This window comes from Ctenopharyngodon idella, chromosome 11 (genome assembly GCF_019924925.1).
Source record: "Ctenopharyngodon idella isolate HZGC_01 chromosome 11, HZGC01, whole genome shotgun sequence".
NCBI lineage: Eukaryota > Metazoa > Chordata > Actinopteri > Cypriniformes > Xenocyprididae > Ctenopharyngodon > Ctenopharyngodon idella.
Window position 1 is genome coordinate 20,125,198 of NC_067230.1, and position 18,379 is coordinate 20,143,576.

Below are 18,379 nucleotides of genomic sequence, written 5' to 3' on the forward strand. Positions count from 1 at the left end.
TCATTGAGGTACTATTAAAGTTTTTGTTTAAAATTTTGATTAGATTTGATTTTTGGTTTTTCTGCTTTCATTGTAATTTTAGTTGTGTTTATGTCTTTTAGTTTTTGCTTTTAAATGTCTATATAGTTTTTTTTATTTGTGTTTTAGTTATTTTAGTCAGGTTAAGCTAAAGCTTGGAAACTAGATGAAATAAAATACATTTTTTATATTTTTCATATTTTTTTCACATTTTTCCTATTTATTTTTTATTTCAGTTAACGTTTATTTCAAGTAATTAAGATTTTTTTATGGATTTAGGTTTAGTTAATTATAATAAGCCTTATACCTGTAAAATATATAGAATAATGTCTCAAATAATGTTCTTAGTCTTTCCTTCCTGTGACAGAAGATACAGTAGTTTACTATGAATTAAATAGAAATTAAATTAAATGGAAAAAATCATTATTAACTATCCCGAAATACACCGTGACTCTTATTCCTAAATGTCTGCAGTCTGCACTGTAGCAGGCTGCTCATTTAAGCTCAGATGAGGGAGATAAAATGTCATAAACACTGTCATAATTCATCAACATTAGCTTATAAGCAATCGCTTGGCATAAATGTGCGCTATTCATGAATTGTGAAACAGTCTGAAGTGCTGCTGGATGAGCCTGTAGAGCACGCAACAGCGCCGCGTTTCCCGCGCTTAGATCAGCACGTTACACTTCAAATGTGCGCATCTTCCACACAGGACAGCAGTCCTGCCTGAATATCTTGCCAAATTGTCCCTCTCTATGTTTTTCGCTTTGTTTTTATTTGTTGACGAAAATTAGAGTAGATTTTAGTCATAGTTTTAGTCATTCAAAATGCATTTTTTTTTTGTCATCGTCTCGTTTTCGTCCGTGAAAAAATGTCATTGACGAAAATTATAACGAAAATTATTCATCAATGAAATTAACACTGCTCTATATATATATATGCAAAGAAAGGGAATACTGGTGTTTTTGCCCAATTCAAACACTGTTTATATCCAACCTGAAGACCAATACATCAGCACATTACTGCGGTGGCATTGTAATTTACAATTTTAAAGGTAAAGGAACACCTGTTAAAACACAAAAGTGGAAAGTGTGGGTAATGAATAGGCACCGGGTTTGCCAGTGACGAAAAATGTGAGTGACTGATGTTTAAAAGAAGGAGGGACACTGGGAGGAATACACTTACTCTTTAGCCGAACCAGTTTGGCAATGAACCCATGACAATAAAACGCAATCAAAAACGTGTCACCAGACTAGATGTATTACATTTTAACAGACAAAAAGAGAGAGACATAGGAAAAGATACAGTTTATAAAGGGAGAGAGAGAGAAAGACAGGAAGGGAGAAACATATTGTGTTTTGTTTAAGTGTGTTTATGTGCGAACAGCCTCATATACGTCCAAGCACTAATCTCACTTTTCCATGCCCGCATCCCTAGACTCCCAGGAGAAAGCTGGTGAAATGCCGCCTTTAACATCACATCCGTCCTCTCGCCACTGAACTTTCAACAGCACAAAGACAAACAAAACTTTTGTTTATCCTGTCAGTTCCCCAAGCGCACATGCTGACAAATGATTATTGTGCTGGAATATTCCATGTGATGCAATAGGCATACTTGGGATTTTTTGCCCATAAGAGTTAACAAAAACACTAAGAGGTGAAGATTTAGCCGTTTGCGTCACCCCGCCAGGGCTTTCCTATGCCGTGTGACACATTCTGATATCTTACCTTGGAAGCAAGTCGCCTTTCAGGACAGTTGGGATGCTGACATAAGATGCCGGTTTTCTCTTCTTGTGCAGGCTTCTCACCTGAAACAACACACAAACAGAGGTTAAAGGTCAACTGTATGTGGCAGGGAATTATAAGTGAGATCAATGTGTAGGCCAAGCTGGAAAGGTGCGGTCAAATTTCACAAACAAAAAAGGTTCATTGTCTGTTGTTGACAATAGTGTAGCGATGTATGAAGCACAGCTTTCAAAACAAGCAGCTTTCTTTTGATCAACATGGCGAGTCTGTGTGAACAACCTGAACCCGTTGCGAAATCTGAGTGGGGAAATGTTTTGCCCTCATGCGACATTCTCGTTTGTGTGTATTCCTATTTAAACAACTGGATTTGACGAACAACAGTAAATGTGATAGCACATGAAGGCTAATTGCTAAGGGTTACCTTGGGAATTTCCTATGGATTTTTAAATGCTGATTTTGGATTTAGAAGTAAAATAAGGTTTGGTTGTCTGAAACATCAAGCATGTAAACTCACATACTGTAATTGTGAATGTCATAGCACATTTTACAATAAAAACCAACTAAAACATTTTAAAACCCATTAGAAATAACAGGGAAAACTCAAAAATGCTAATTCTCTTCTTAGTTTTAGGGCTGAACAGCAGCTCTATATGGAAGTATCAAGTATCCAGGAGTAATATAGAGGAGATTAATGAAGGAGATAAATATGATTGAGACATTTCATAACAGGGTACCATGGAGGAACTCTTCTGAACACAGTGAGCCTGTGGGGGATATGTCCTTGGGCATGAGCCAAAAGACATAACAGCAATACAGCACGGCAATAGATGAGGCAGCTGGGGGGGATATGTAGGAGAGAGCGATTGAAAAAACTGAGAACCACAAACAAGAGCTAGTGATACAATATGTGACAACTACTTAAAGGGGGGGTATAATGCTATTTCATGCATTCTGACTTATTTACAATGTTAAAGATTTGGATTATCATGCTAAACATGGCCAAAGTTTCAAAACACGAGTTAGAGTATGACGGAGTATTTCTGTGACAAAAATACTCTTCCAAATCCTTACAGGATTCGGGGGTTTTTTCGGGTATGGGCCTGAGTGACGTAAACGGGGGCGGAATTCCTTGTACGGGCACTTCTCCCGGAAGGGCGCGCGCGCACACGTCGACCAGAGAGAGAGCAAGAGCACGTCCATCAACGTGCGTTCGGCTTTACGGAAGTCGTTGGCAGCGCTGCACTGGTCACAGGACTTCACAAAATCAACAATGTCACCAAAGAAGTGTGTTTTTGGTTGTGAGGGAAAGATAACCTTGCTTCCCAAAGAACCCAGCGTTCAGTGGAGCTGAGAGTTTTGTTCTCACGCATTACATTCATGCGCTCTCGGTATTTGTCATTAAAATAAAATGATAGTTGCAATCACTTTTTTATTGGTTAAAATGAATGGAGAATATCTCGTGTTTTCCGTGGCTGCTCGAGCCCTCAGGATCAGCGCTTATGGTTTCATAAACAAGGCCCAGTTTTATGCTGGATTTACAGATAATTTGAAACTGAAAGACGGAGCGGTCACAGCAGTAATGATCCCGGTCATGAGTCGGAACAGCAGGTGGAGAGTAAAACTGCTTCAAATGTCTGTTTTGTTGGCAATAAGCGCCTAAGTGCATATAATGTAAACAACACAAACGTAGTGAATTCATAAATTCATTATTCATCATTCACTCATTATAGTGATTCAAAAGTTATCCATGCATAATGCAATGGTGTATTGCGTGTGTTTAAATACATCTGTTTAGCTGACCATTGATAGCTTGCAGACGATCACTTCGCAAAAGCTGCGCGTGCTCGTGACAGCTCGTCACTCTATCTCCGCTCACACGTCACGCCTCCAGGAGCTCGGCAGTTTTCGGAAATACTCGGTACAGCGTATGTATCTTTTATAAATATGATTAAACTAAAGACTTTTTGGAGATATGAAGCATGCACTACTACTCTATAGGTACTCAAGATTAACATGAGATTGGCAGAAACTGTGTGTGATACCCCCCCTTTTAATTTCATGACATAAAATATATAACTTATATATAAAATATATAACTTGAGTTAGCCATGGCACCCTTTCCTTCAGCCATGCTATCAAGTTCATAAAGACTAGTAACTGGTACCAGGAGAGATGATTAAAAATGACAATAAATATGAAACCTTGAGAAAGGGATTAACTGAAAACTGAAGAATTGACAATAACACAAAAAGGAGGAAAAACAGAGAAAAACAGACAGAGTGAAAAAAGTTGGCGGAAATCTAAGATTTCCAGACATTACAAGTTTGCTGGCAGACTGGCTGATTTTCCTTTCAGTGAGGGCAGTGGTATTCCTCTTACCTAGAAACCCACAGGTTTTAATGTGAAAAAGCGGATTTTTCATTGATTCAACCCCTCATTTTCCTTTCTAGCAATGCTGCCACCTCAAAACTGGTTCAAAACAAAAGGTATTGATGATTACAGACAACAACATAGACAAGACAGAGAGCAGCATTACTGAAAACATATTCCTTTACAGGTTGATTTCTTACAAAATACTAAAAGTACAGTGATGGTACATTGATACAAGGGTGTTTCTTAACTTGTGGGCACTTTTGAAAAAAGTTAAACACCCAAACTAGTTTGTTTAATTTTCTATTAACAAAGCCTTTTTCCCCCTCTGAACCTTCATGAAAAAATATAATTTGCATCATGGTGCATTGGGTGAAATGGCTTTTTAAAAATTATTATTTTTATTTATTTATTTTTTTGATCAGACGCAAAATTTTGGTTGTGGTGGAAATTACACCACAACTGAGAAAGTCATAATTTGAATATAAAAAATATATGTATATACACAACACTTTCACACTTTTGTTTATGATTATTTTACTCTTCATTTAGAATATAAATGATAAAAGATTTTAAGAATTTTAATAGTTTAAGAATGTAATGGGTCTGGGATTAGTGTAAAACAATGAAATATATGCATAAAAAGGCATCATAGTAATAATCAATAAATGGTAAAAAAAAAAAAAAAAAAGTGAAAAGTGCCCATAGACAATGGTTGTGAATGTTTGCTACATTCATATACCACGATATTTAAAATGTGCACAGTTCCTACTTCAAGGTATCTGCATCTTTTTCCAACATCCTGAAAGAAGAACATCACCACACAGTCCAAGCCAGACTCTAGATATTATCTTTAACACTGCTAACATTCCATCTCCATACTCGCCTCCATCTCTCGATAAAGAATATTCCATTTCTCCTTCTTTAGTCAGAGAGGCAGAGGGCACCTCCTAAAAATCCTCTATGTAAGGAATGTGCAGAATGCCAGGATCTGTTTTTCATGCCCCTCTGTTTACCCAGTTGTTTGCTGAGGAGCACTAAGCACATCTACTGTCTCAAGTGCTACAGCGGAAATATTTTATGCAATACTTGTTTCCTTTTGCCTCCACTGGAGGAACACCAAGCTGATGCCATGGATGCCAGTATATGTTTTGGAAGGTCTGAGAATGTCAAAACATTACCAGCTGAAGGTCTGGAAGCGGAGTTGTCATTGATTCTTTATTCCTAGCTAACTAATCCTCTTGCGTTTTGGGCTTAAATGAGATTAGACACAACCTGACATAGCAAAATTAGCTCAACCGATGCCGTGAGTTTGGGGAGGCACAACCTGCTTATGTAACCACAGACAGATGGACAATGTCTTTGGGAAACCTGTTTGTAAACAGTTTTCACAGTTCTTTTTGGTCCCACTTAGAGGCACAGAAATGGAACACTTCAATTTATTGCATAACAGCTAAAAGTTTCAAAATATATCTAAAGATTTAGGTAAACAGAAAAAAAAACATTTGCTTGACTATGGAGAAAGAGGGATGGAGTGTGTGATTAGACAGACAAAATACTTCCAGAGGCAAAGGTCATTCTGAGTGGGTCCTAATTGGGGCATTAGCACACAGATTAAATAGTAAGGGTATTATGGACAAGCTAAAACTCACTCTCCCTCTGCACTTTGGTGTCACAGTAGTCTCTTAAACTTTCTGACTACTTAGTGAAAAACAAACGTGTGGTTCTCCACACAAAACCAAAACAAAAGTTTAAAAAATAAGAAGTAGAAACCATTTTGTTCCACTATACCCAAGTGTGAAGGCATAGATCACACACTGGATTTTCATGTTCACATTCCATGGACATAATATTTTTTATACTGTACAAACTATTCTATCCTCTAACCCTACACCAACCCATCACAGAAAACTTTCTGCATTTTTACATTTTCAAAAAAACATCACTTCCTCATGGGGACCAAAAAATCACAAGGATTTTGGATATTTCCATCTTTGAGGGACATTTTGTCCCCATAATGTAGGGTACACCTGAACAACACACACACACACAAACTACTACACACAAAAAATGAATAAAATTATCATTATTTATTCACTGCCTTGTCTTGCAAAACCTGTATGACTTACTTTTTTCCATGGAATACAAAAGGAATTTGTTTATTTATACTGTAGCTGAATGTCCTTTGTTCTTGCTCTTTTCCAGTGAAAGTATATGGTGACCACAGATATTCTAGGCCAGATTTTTAGCGAATAACAAAAGTTTCAGGCTATCATATGACTTGGAAAGTTGTGCATGTGTTGTTTGGACTACTTTTACGATTTTTGTTCATTTTTGTTCATTGTTCACAAAGCTTGATAGTCCATGGTCTCCATCTATGTTTATTATATGGAGCAGCATGGATATTTTGCTAATTTTTGTTTTCCACTGAAGAAAGTCATGCATGTTTGGGAATGACATAAGGGTGAGTAAATAATGACATTTTTGGGGGTGACCTATAGGCCCTCTGAGAAAAATATTGCAATCTTGTAGCATTCATTCAATGAAAAACGTACTTGGTTGTAAGAAGAAACATGGCAACATCTTCAATTCTATATAATATCTTCAAAATTACAAACAAACAACTTTAAAAACACAATTTCGCAATTTACCTTTGGGGTAAAAAATAGATAATGATTCAACCAAACGATCTCACACCATTCAATGGTGTCAATTAAAATCTCTTACCACAAGACTTTTGGGTAATGTCCATGAGGGAGGTCCAGGTGTACTTCTCCACCCCCAACTCACTCTGTGTACATGGCAGAGTTTCCAGTTCATAAGACCCATGCCGTCTCCAATAGAACATCGTGCCTCACAATCCAATAAATCTAACGCCACATCTCACTTGTTAACACACGGCGGAGATTGAGATGATGCTCTTCAGACCTTGAACCAAACATCAATCGTTAGATGATTACTTCTCTTCATGTTTCCCCAAATTACAGAATGTACTAAAACTTGAGTGACTTCTCTTGTGGAGAAAAGTTCTCAGAATACTGGATTTCGCTAAAGTTTCCAGGCAGGGTGCTTTGGACTTTGTGAGCCAGTATGTGAAGGGGGAAAAAGAGGGGGGGCTTGACCCACACAGCACGCCAGACAAGCGATGCATTCATCCACATGTGAAGTGCATGCTGGGATGTGAGGGAGACTTGGACCTGTGACTTCTCAGAACGGCAAGAGATACAAAGCTGCCTTTTGAGATGTCCACCTACTTGTAGCCCACAAACCCAATGCATCTCAAAGTTACAGTATCATATAGAGCAATGATGCAGAAATCATACAGTTTACAGACTCTCAAGCCACAGTCAGTGATATAGAGAAAGTAATGGAGAACAATAACCTCTCAAAAGCAAGTTTAGAAAGTTGAAAGTGAGAAAGGGTTAAGATAAAGAACTGCAAGAGTTGGCGAGTGCCCTCCAGAACCCCCACAATTTCTAATTTTGCTCTGACAAATTAGAGAGTAGCATGGGAGAGTCTTAGCTCTTGGGATCCAACATTTCCAGCCATATGGTAGTGATTTGGAGCAGTGTGACGTGCAGGGGTTAGTTTTAATGACCAGGCTTTCAGTGGCAGTCAAGCCAATACGCCGCAGTCTCAGACTCTGTCAGCTCAATCATTCGCTGGGACACGTACAAACAACAAAGCTCTTTTGATCTATCACCTAGACATTTCTCTCTGCGAGCTGGTGTACGACAACGTCTTTTATAATTACAGCTTGTTTCATCTGGCTGTTATTACATTAAATAATTATGTTCAAACTATATTGTCGAGACGTCATAGCGGTCTTGTTTTTGCTGTATGTTGCTCTGTAGCTGTGTGTATATTATATATATATACAATTTTATATAAAATTTTTGCTACAGACCCCCACTGTCCATCTGCATCCGATGGTGCATTAGCACCCCTAGCGAGATTGTTATATAATATACTACTAATATTAATTAGTTTAAATGCTGTGCCACTCCCAAATTTTGTTTGCAGCATTGCATTTGGCTTGTCATCATGCTATCTTCAGCTCATAATACTCAGCATGAAAAACATATGTTACCACCAGCATGTTGGCCACACATGAAAGAACACTGTGGTGTGACAGCTACTACAGTCAATTATAATAACTAGGTTAATCCTCTGATCTGTGATTCTCCTGGCATTGTTTATCTTTGTTTAAAAAACTAGCATTAGGACAGTCATGCACATGGCAAACAGGCCAGTCTATCTGAAACCAGTAATGGGCTTGGTTTGGAGGCTAGATGGCAAATTAGTCAGCCATGTGACAGTTCCCAAATAGCCAAGACAGTTCCATGCAACAGCTCCTATTCAAAATCGGGTAAACAGGTCTTTATTTCTGGTGTTCTTCATCATAAATTCAAAAGCTTAGTCTATATTTGACATTATTTTAAGAAATACCACTCAATAGCTTACTGATAAACTGTGAGCTTCATAAAAGCCTCTTTTGTTAGTTTGAAGTTTGAATTTAATAACTATGGACCTGGACCTCACAGACAGAACATAAGAGGAATTTACTCTGGTTGGAAGAGATACTTTGTTTCCACTGTCAAACTATTTTTTATAAGGATTACTAGCTATTTATATTGCCGAAATTAATATAAATTAATGATTGCGGTCAATCTCAAATAAACTAGTTGTACATTATGTCAGTTCCTTTGGCGAGCGAGGATGAAGAGCATGTAAATACATACGTGTAAATGGACATAAGACATTAACTGAAAGAAAATCTAAAGAGAAGAACTTTTAGACATGAAGGAAATTTACTGTACCTTTAAAATTTAATAATTAGAATACTGACCCTCTAATTATAAATGTCATCTATGAATTGGAGCCACTTCCTGTAAAATCAGCTGATATAACTTTTATCTGGATAAAAATAAGATAAATCAAAATCAATGCAATCTACCCTTGCAGCTGTTGAAACAGTTGACTGTTGATACAGATTGAATCACATTTCCTTATGATAAGCCAGTGAAGTTAACCACAGAGCTGTCTGTCTATCTGTCACAACGTAAACACAATTTAGCCAAATCTAATTTTGTAGCCATGACTAAGAGTGGCAGAAAATCTGGATTTAAAAGCCAAAAAAGGACATAATCCTGTCCGGACATACAGTAATTAGGAGTAAAACCAAGTTCGGTGTATTTTCAGGTATCAAACACACAGAAGTCAGTCAATAGTGACTGACTATTCTAGGGTCAGAATGTACTCACATCACACCTGCAGCCTAGAGAGAAAACTTTCATGTAAGTTACCACCCTTACCTGGTTATCACCCAAGTTAAAATAAAGGGAAAATCTTACTGACCCCAAAAGTGTATGTCTAATAACTCGTACTGAAAATTCAAAAAAACATGGTGAATATATCAAATCACATCGGGCTTACATAGTGCACATGAGGAAGATACGCTTATGATGATTTTGAAGCTTGACATCTTCATTCATCATTCATTCTCATTAAATTGAAAAGAGTGACTGGGACATTCAGCAATACTTTTTGTAAATGACGACAGAATTTCAGATGAACTATCCCTTTAAGACTTATCGCGTCAGCACGCTATTTAGTTGTAATCACTGCCACAAAAATGTATAATTTACAGGTACACCTCACATTTTGTATTTTATTACAGCCGGTAACACATACTGTAAGGCAAAATGCCACTTACCAAGTCGCAAACGAAGTCCAAGCCAGGTCTTCGGTGGCGATCCGTATCGATACATTATGTGTTGTTAACCATGTGGGTTAATTTCCAAGTCCGGCGTATTCATCCGTTGTTCTCAGAGATGAGACATCCGACCATACCGTCCGCTGATGAGTATCAGCGGTTGAACAGACATGGGCTCTGACGCGCTGTTGGCTATCCTCCAAAAACAAAGCGCCAGATAAGTCACTTTAACTAAGTTTAACTGACATCTATATTTGATGTATAAGCGTATAATGGTGGTTCCCTATAGTGTACTGCGAAGTTATTACGTTTCTTAAAAATACCTTATCTGTATGCTTGACTGACGTCCAAAGCGCTTCACCTTCCGTGTGCTGCAGAAACACAAAAGGACCTGTTGACTGTGCCGTTGACGCACGAAGTTTTTGTCTCTTTTCTGGCCTCAAGGTTTACTGAAACTTATTGAATTGCGTTGTAAGAACATGGCATATCCACTTTCAAAGTCAACATGACATCTTTTTAGCACGCACAGCTTTGTGTCATGGTAAAAAAAGCAGACATGTTATTCCACAAAGCATACTATGTTTCCTATATTGTTACTACCTCCAACTTCATTGTATTTCACCTACTTTCATTGTGTTTCACCAACCTCCATTCCCCATCTTCACTATTTTCTTAGCAATCTGACATCTCATTTTAACTTTCAGACAGGATATTAAAGGGCAAAATGCTACATTTATGCTGTCCAACAATTAACATCTACTCAATTTTCTGTATTGACACGTGACTTTCTCAAGCTCTGCTTGACTATTTTTTCTTTTAAATGAACAGACCCATGTTTGAGTGTGGCTATTTTTAATTTTCCATTTGTACATTCTTATTAGAAATGGGCTTCACAGAACCTTTTAGGGGTTCTCATCATGTGATCATTTTATGGATTTAGTTTTAATAATACATTTTGTTTTAATTCACTTTTATTTTGATTAAATTTTATGAATTAAACAGCTCTTAAACACACTTTATCACTAGAAGAAAGTGAAATAACCTGTTTAACATTTATGTTTTCATCATAATTAGCTGTTAAATATGTTTTCAATTCTCATCATTAATCATATACTGCCATTTATTCCAAAAGTGACTCAAGTGAGGTAAAGTCACCATAAAATGGAAGTTGTGATATTAATTTCTTCCCTTGTGACATATCTCTTAGTGAGCTTCTCGAACAAGAAATAAGTAAGGCGTCCTTACACCAGTAAACACGGCATAAGAGAAGAGAAGTTGCTGCAAGGGGAAGTTATTTTGATTAAAGTTTATGAGGGCACATGTATTTAAAAAGATGATGTGCATGGATAAATCATTTATAATAACTGCAATTACTGCAATATTCAATTAAAAAAACAAGAATTGTCCATTTTGATTTCATGGTGACTTTAAAATAATGGAAGCATTCTCTTCCAAGCCTACCCCCATCTCTTTTCATCTCTTTTAAGTACAAGCAAACCTGTTCCTGGCTTGCCAAGCTGGCCATATGTGGAGTATTAACCCTCTGCAGCTCTCTCACCCTCCACCTCCCCTACATTAAACACCTTGTGCATAAACCACACTTACTCAGACGGCCTGCAAAACAGACAATACTGCCTTAATCTTCTGAGCTAATACTCACTATCACCACTATTTAGGTTCTTTATAGCTGTTCCTGACACAGCACGTCTGGAGAAAATATCTTTTTCTGTCACTGTTGCAAAAAACTCATAGTGCTATCCATCACATATGAGACTTATTTGTCCTTGATACAGACAAGAGGAGGACTATAATCTTGTGTATGGAATGTGGACATGTTGAAGGTGTCTGGACCTTTGAGCTGGACATGACTGGTGAGTTGTCAGGATTGGTGCCCTGAGCTGGTGAGCTGAATGGCAGACCTGGATGATCTATACGTGGGTTGTTTTGGATCAGATCCCATCAACGTGTAGAAGATCGCTCTTATCTGGTGTGACAAATCCCTAATCCATTCGGGTTGACAACAACTATGCTTTTATAAACCGGGTCTGTCAGACATTTTAGGGAAGGGTAAATCTGTTGTTTAAGTAGTCTAAATTCTTATCCCACACCTGACCATGGTCTATAATCTAAAACAGATTAAAACAGATTACCTCATCTTTGATAAAAAAAAAAAAAAAAGTGCAGCTGTCCTTACTGCCAAAGTAAACATGCTTCTGTGGTCTCACTACCCTCATTCAGAGCAATAAATTAATACATTAATGATGGTCTTCATGATATACTCATAATTATCATATGCTGTCTATTGAAAATTATCACCGGCTTGGCTTTTGTGAGCAAAGCATGTGTGTCTGCTTACACTCATGGCTGTCTCTACAAGCCCTTCTTAAGCTGATTACCAGCTCGGCAGATTAATTCATTAGTTTGGAAATAGAATAAATACATTTATCAGTGGACTGAGGCCAAATGTAGTTTTACACATTTTTCTTCAGACTATAACAAATCTATCTGCCATATTTTGGTATAGGACACATGCATATGTTCCAAAAGTAATAGTAAATATTTACATTTAGAAAGACTTACAATTAAATTATAAAAAAGAATGATAATTGAATTGAATATTGATCATAATGTTGAAAATAAAACAATGTAATTTTGGGGGCAATTGTAACACTGAAAAAAATCATATTAACCCACAATTCCTCAAATAAGAGTAAACCTTTAAAGTAGTAATATCATTTCTTAAAACTTAGATTACTAGTTAATATTACTGAAAAGTTTGCCTTTATAAATGTTTACATCTGTAAAATAGGAAAGCCGTAAAAATTTAAGATTCAAAAAAGTCAAACAACTTAAATATGAGAAAACCTCTTAACATGATTGTTTAATACTTAATGTAATAATATTACTAAATAGCATTCTCCTTGTTACTAATGTTACTAATTCTTAAAGCTATAAAACAAAAATTAACATCTGATCATTCTTCTTTAAATAACAACTTTTCATTTGTGGGAAGCCAGCCATTCTGCAATATTCTCCTTTACTCCAAAGCATTAAATTACTTTTCACTGTGAAGTAGCTCACCAATACCAGCAGCTAAAAAGGCTCCCCACACACCTCTTCCTCAATGCTTCACTGTGGTAGAAATGCATTTATTATTATATTTCTCACCAGAATTTCGAAGACACCGCTCTGGAGCATTATTTCATTGTGATTCATCACTCCACACACAACCTCCCATATTCTGCCAAAAAAACTTAATTCTTTTTTTGATGTTTTTCTGAGACAGCAATGACTTTTTAAGTAGCGCATTTGCTTAAATTTTGCTAGGTGGTGAGGTCCATTCCTCCTTGTGGTGCCACTGGAGACTGCCTGCCCAAGAAGGATGGTGCTGAGCTGAACACGGACAAGACCAACGTCAGGCTGGGGCAACAAGCTGGTCAGTTAAACTAATGTTGCAACTCAGAACAGATCAAATGTCATGTCAGTCAAAGAACGATTCTAGGGTGTACCCCAGAAATGACGCCTAACTGCGATGAAAAATGGGCAAGGGACATCGGTTCATATGCGAAACCGACTAGTTAGCCAAAGTGAAATCTCTGCTTATTGCCACATTAAACATTGATACACTAACGCAAAATTGAACAACGCAAAGTTAACATTACATGATGTTTTATTAACAAAGTTCAGGAGGAGCATGTTCAGATAATTAACCTAATTAACACGAGTGGAGAGCATTCAGTTAATCAACTCAATTATTGACAAGAGGTATATATGTAACGGAGGCCAGCTAGTAGTCGCTGGGCGAGTAAACCTCACTCCTCTGATCTCAAGAGATGCTCTAGCAACTGACGCTAGAAGTTGCAGCCTTTAGCCTCCTTGTTAGAGAGTCCGACACCCACACCGGAGACCCAGGTTCGAGGCCGGCACAGAGCAGGGCGAGTAGGACCTGGGTAGAGGGGTTACATTGGTGCCGTGACCCGGATTCGAACTGGGGTTGCAGTCTTTAGCCTCTTCGTTAGAGCGTCCGACTCCCATGCCGGAGACCCAGGTTCGAGGCCCGCGCAGAGTGGGGCGAATAGGACCTGGGTAGAGGGGTTACATTAGCCGCGTTTCCACTGTCGGGCCTAAAGCGGGCATGCTAGTGCGTGCCAGGGCCAGTTGCGTTTCCACTGTCACTTCCGGGGCTTGATCGTGCTTCCTCGGGGCCAACGGCCAGGGTTTTTCAGCCTGCCGAATACCTTGGTCCAAAGCGGGTCAGTTCGCGCTTGAGGGAGTGGTCACGAACAAAGGCGGAGTTTATCTGTGTGTGGAGACGGAGGCGCCATGGATGATTACATGTAGGTGACCAGCTAACATCCCCATTAAAGACTTTTAAAAACATTTTAGCTCAAAACTCACTTTCAGACAGCAGCGAGTATATGAAATAACTTCTGTATGTGATCCGATGTGGATTCTGATCACCAAGACTATGCACGGTATTACCATAGTAAACATGGTAAATACGACGCCAGTCAGACAAATCATATACGTAGGCTATCACAATCATGTTTTTATTTTATCTGTCAGCACGTCTCATCTCTTAACGGACTGTCTGATATCCATATTTAGCTCTGCATATTTCATAAAATAAAGCAACTCCAGTTTTTCGGGATTCCTCTGTTTCTCAGACTGAAAATATAACTGTCGGGACTGTTACTGGAGAGAGTGCTAAAGCTCCTCAGGTCGTATTTTTGGTGGAAAATTTGTAGAAATTATCATTCTTTGTAAATGTGATGTAAACATACTGTCCCATGACTACAAATAAACAGAAACAGACACGACTGAATAAGTGCGTGTGTCTCTTGTGAAATAACAGTAAATACCACTTTATTTCTTTCATTATGATCAATTTGTTTGGTAAAACATCGATGCTTGGTTTTTTAAATCTTTAAGTAAACAACAAAATACCAACAAACGCCTGCTTTTATCATGTTCACTTTACGATCTCGCTAGTTTCCAGTGATTTCCAGTGATTTCTTTCGGATTATTTTTCTGATAAAACTTCGCATTTTAGTGAAGCGCTGCAGAGCTTCTGGCCAGACGGTGGAAATGCAGCGTGATTTTGGGCTCGGTGCTACAAGTCCGGGGCTATTAGCCTAGCCTGGCCCGCTGAAAGCCCTGGCTCGCACTGGCCCGACAGTGGAAAAGAGGCTATTGGTGCCGTGACCCAGATGGGAGTGAGGTTTAGGGAGGTGAGTGTAATGGAGGCCAGCTAGTAGTCGCTGTGCGAATAAACCTCACTCCTCTGATCTCAAGAGATGCTCTAGCGACTGACGCTAGAAGTTGCAGCCTTTAGCCTCCTTGTTATAGCGTCCGACTCCCATGCTGGAGACCCGGGTGTGAGGCCGGCACAGAGCGGGGCGAGTAGGACCTGGGTAGAGGGGTTACATTGGTGCCGTGACCCGGATGGGAGTGAGGTTTAGGGAGGTGAGTGTAATGGAGGCCAGCTAGTAGTCACTGTGCGAGTAAACCTCACTTCTCCACCACCCATCTCCTCACTTCTAGTTCTAACTATTCTTACCACACCGGGGGGAGTACTCTGGATCCGGGCCAAAATTCCGAGCTCGGAGCCCTCACCCTGGACAGCACGCAAATGAGCTTAACCTTTACTCTACTTAATTATATCTAAGTGTGAACTTGTGAAATGTATACATCCAATGTCAAGGGACAAAAATCACGAACACTGGCAATGGTTATAAGCTCATCTACCATGGTGTAACCAACAGCAGAGGTGTACCTATTATTGTTAATGCCAACTTGCATAGCAAAGTCGCAGAGGTCCATCGTTATTCAGACCACCTGATGTCTATCATCATTGACACCATGGCCCACCGTTTACATATTTTCTCAGCCTATGCCCCACAAACTGGCTGTGTTGAAGAGGAGAAAGACCTATTCTGGACAGAATTACAAGATCACGTATCCATGTGCCCACAAGAAGATTTTGCTGTTTGCCTGATTTAAACAGCCATGTCAAATGTATGCAGGTAATGGGTATGGTACACGAAATGTTGATAGACATCAAATCTTGGACTTTGCTGAGGCGAATGACTTCATCATTAGCAATACGTTCTTTAAGAAATGCACCAGCCATCTAATCACCTACACCAGTGGTGACCATACCAGCCAGATCGATTTAATTCTGGTGCAACTATGCAATTTTCCATCCATCACAATGTGAAGGTCATTCCATCTGATCCTGATCTGAATTGAGTGAAAACAAGGCGGACCTTGTTAGTCACATTGTGTTACCTCCAGTCACCACAGATGGCACCTGGAATACCTTATGCAACTCTAACGTCATGGCTGCAAAGACATCCCTAGGCACCACCAAGCCAGGCCGCTGTCGCATCAACAAACAGGTGTGGCTCTGGACAGATGTTGTTGAGCAGAATGTCCGGGAGAAGAAAGTGGCGTACAAGAACTGGTTTGTGCAAAAAACCAATGATAATTGAAAGAAGTATGCTACTGCAAAAAGAGAGGCAAAGAAGGCTGTTGCTGAGGTCAAAGCCTAGCACTACCAAGACCTGTGGACACAAAATCAAGGGGAGAAGATCACCTACCCGACAAGAGAAAACATGCACCAAAGAGGCACAAAATATTGAACACTATATGTGCATGAAAGACAAGGATGGTCGATGACTACAGGACAGGAGTGAGATCTTGAAATGCTGGCAACACTATTTTAAGGAGATATCCAACATTAAATTCCCACATTTGCCGATTCAGGCATCCCAAATGCCGGGCCAGTACCTTGTATTACAACTAAAGAAATTGCCGAAGCCATTGATGCCAAGCATGATCTGCCAGCGGATTTTTGGAAGTTGAAGGAGCTGCGTTTCAAAAGCTTGCGAGACATAGCTCAGCTCACCACCTACCAATGTGGTTTCATCAAGGGCTGCAGCACCAGTGATGCAATATTTGCAGTGCGAATGATAATGAAAAACCACCGGGAAAAAAAGAAGCTGCTGCATATAGCTTTTCTTGATCTTGAAAAGGCTTTTGACCAGGTGCTGCATCAGCTGATCTGGTATGCACTATGGGACCATGAAGTGCCTGAAAAACTCATCAACCGGGTTCAAATGCTCTATGAGAAAACCAGTAGTTATGTGAGATGCACGGCTGGCATTTCTGATAGCCTTCCTGTGAAGGTTGGTATAGCATTGTCGCCATCACTCGAGACCTGCAACATGGGCCCTGCTCTATGCCGACAACATTATGCTGGCCAGGTATAGAATGACCACCTCAGCCAATATTGCCTCAACATCAAGAAAACTGAATATTTGGAAACCAATCCTTCTGATGGCAAAGTGGCAAAGCCCTGATTAAGACATACAGCTTTAAGTACCTAGGATTGTGCCTGCAATGTGACGGTGATATCAATAACTAAGTATGTGGATGGGTGAACGCGGCCTGGATGCGCTGGAAAGAAATCACTGGAGTTCTATGCGATAAACACATACCAATCCGTCTCAAAGCAAAGATATATCGATTGGTAGTACGTCCAGTTGCGCTGTTTAGAGCCGAATGCTGACCAATTAAGGAGAAAATGCGGCAAAGTCATCTTCGGTGGTATGGGCACGTCCGATGAGCAGGACCAGGCACTGTCGCTGACACCGCCTACCACTTCATGGTGGATGGCAAATGTCCACATGGATGAACAAATCAAAGATGGCAGGATATAATCAAAGTAGATATGAGGATCGCCAAATTACACCAGAACTGGGTGCTCGACCATGCAAAATGCCATGCCAAGATCCAAAGAGCGGACTTCACACTTGTGGAAAACACACTAGGATGAAAAAAAATTAAAAGATTAGTGTTTATCCATTTTGGGCTTGGCCTATTTTTATTTGCTCAGGAGTGTGTGTGAGTGTGAGTGTGTGTGTGTGTGTGTGTGTTTGTGTGTATATATATATATATATATATATATATATAATGTGAATTTTTTAAAAGCTACTGATGTGCACAGATAAATCATTTATAATAAATACTGCAGTATTCCATAAAAATAAGAATTTCATGGTGACTTTAAAAAACATAATACTAGATGTTCAAAAATAATTTTCAGAAATTCAGACATTTAGTGTGTTATAATTCCCCCCCATCACAATTGCTCCTGGTCTCCCCTACTATTCATCTCGATCGTTCATTTTTCTTCAAGGTTAAATTTAGATGCTTGAAATTGGAACTGTTGGCAGCATACAGCCAAAATCTGCAGTCAGAGAGGGTGAAGAGAAAAAGAGAAAGACCGCCTGAGGTCTTGATCAGATGGTTTTTAATCAGTTCCTTTCCTCCTCTCCCCTGACTTGCCCTTTCCTTCAGTTTATTTCTTTAGTTTCCCATGCCTCATGTCTACAGTGAGTTTTATCCTTTCCCTACTCTGTTTCCTCCATATCCACCTTTGACACCCCATGAATAAGATATGAGTCATATGACAATGCAAGATGTGGACATTATTGCATAGTTATTGTGAAATCTATTCAGCAAA

General features: G+C 39.1%; 1 protein-coding gene across 2 annotated transcripts in view; it reads right to left on the reverse strand.

The window, feature by feature from the left end:
* Positions 1-10,042, reverse strand: part of plekhg5a (pleckstrin homology domain containing, family G (with RhoGef domain) member 5a) — a 50,612-nt gene extending 40,570 nt beyond the window's left edge. Inside the window, exons 1-2 of one of the 2 annotated variants that reach the window (XM_051911760.1) lie at positions 9,850-10,042; positions 1,746-1,825 (exon numbers count right to left, since the gene is read on the reverse strand). In XM_051911760.1, coding sequence (XP_051767720.1) covers positions 1,746-1,825; positions 9,850-9,904 — 135 coding nt within the window. In that variant the 5' untranslated portion in view covers positions 9,905-10,042. Of the gene's footprint in view, positions 1-1,745; positions 1,826-6,860; positions 6,997-9,849 lie in introns of those variants that run through there. The other variant, XM_051911759.1, reaches the window with a different exon arrangement.
* Positions 10,043-18,379: the final 8,337 nt, after the last annotated feature.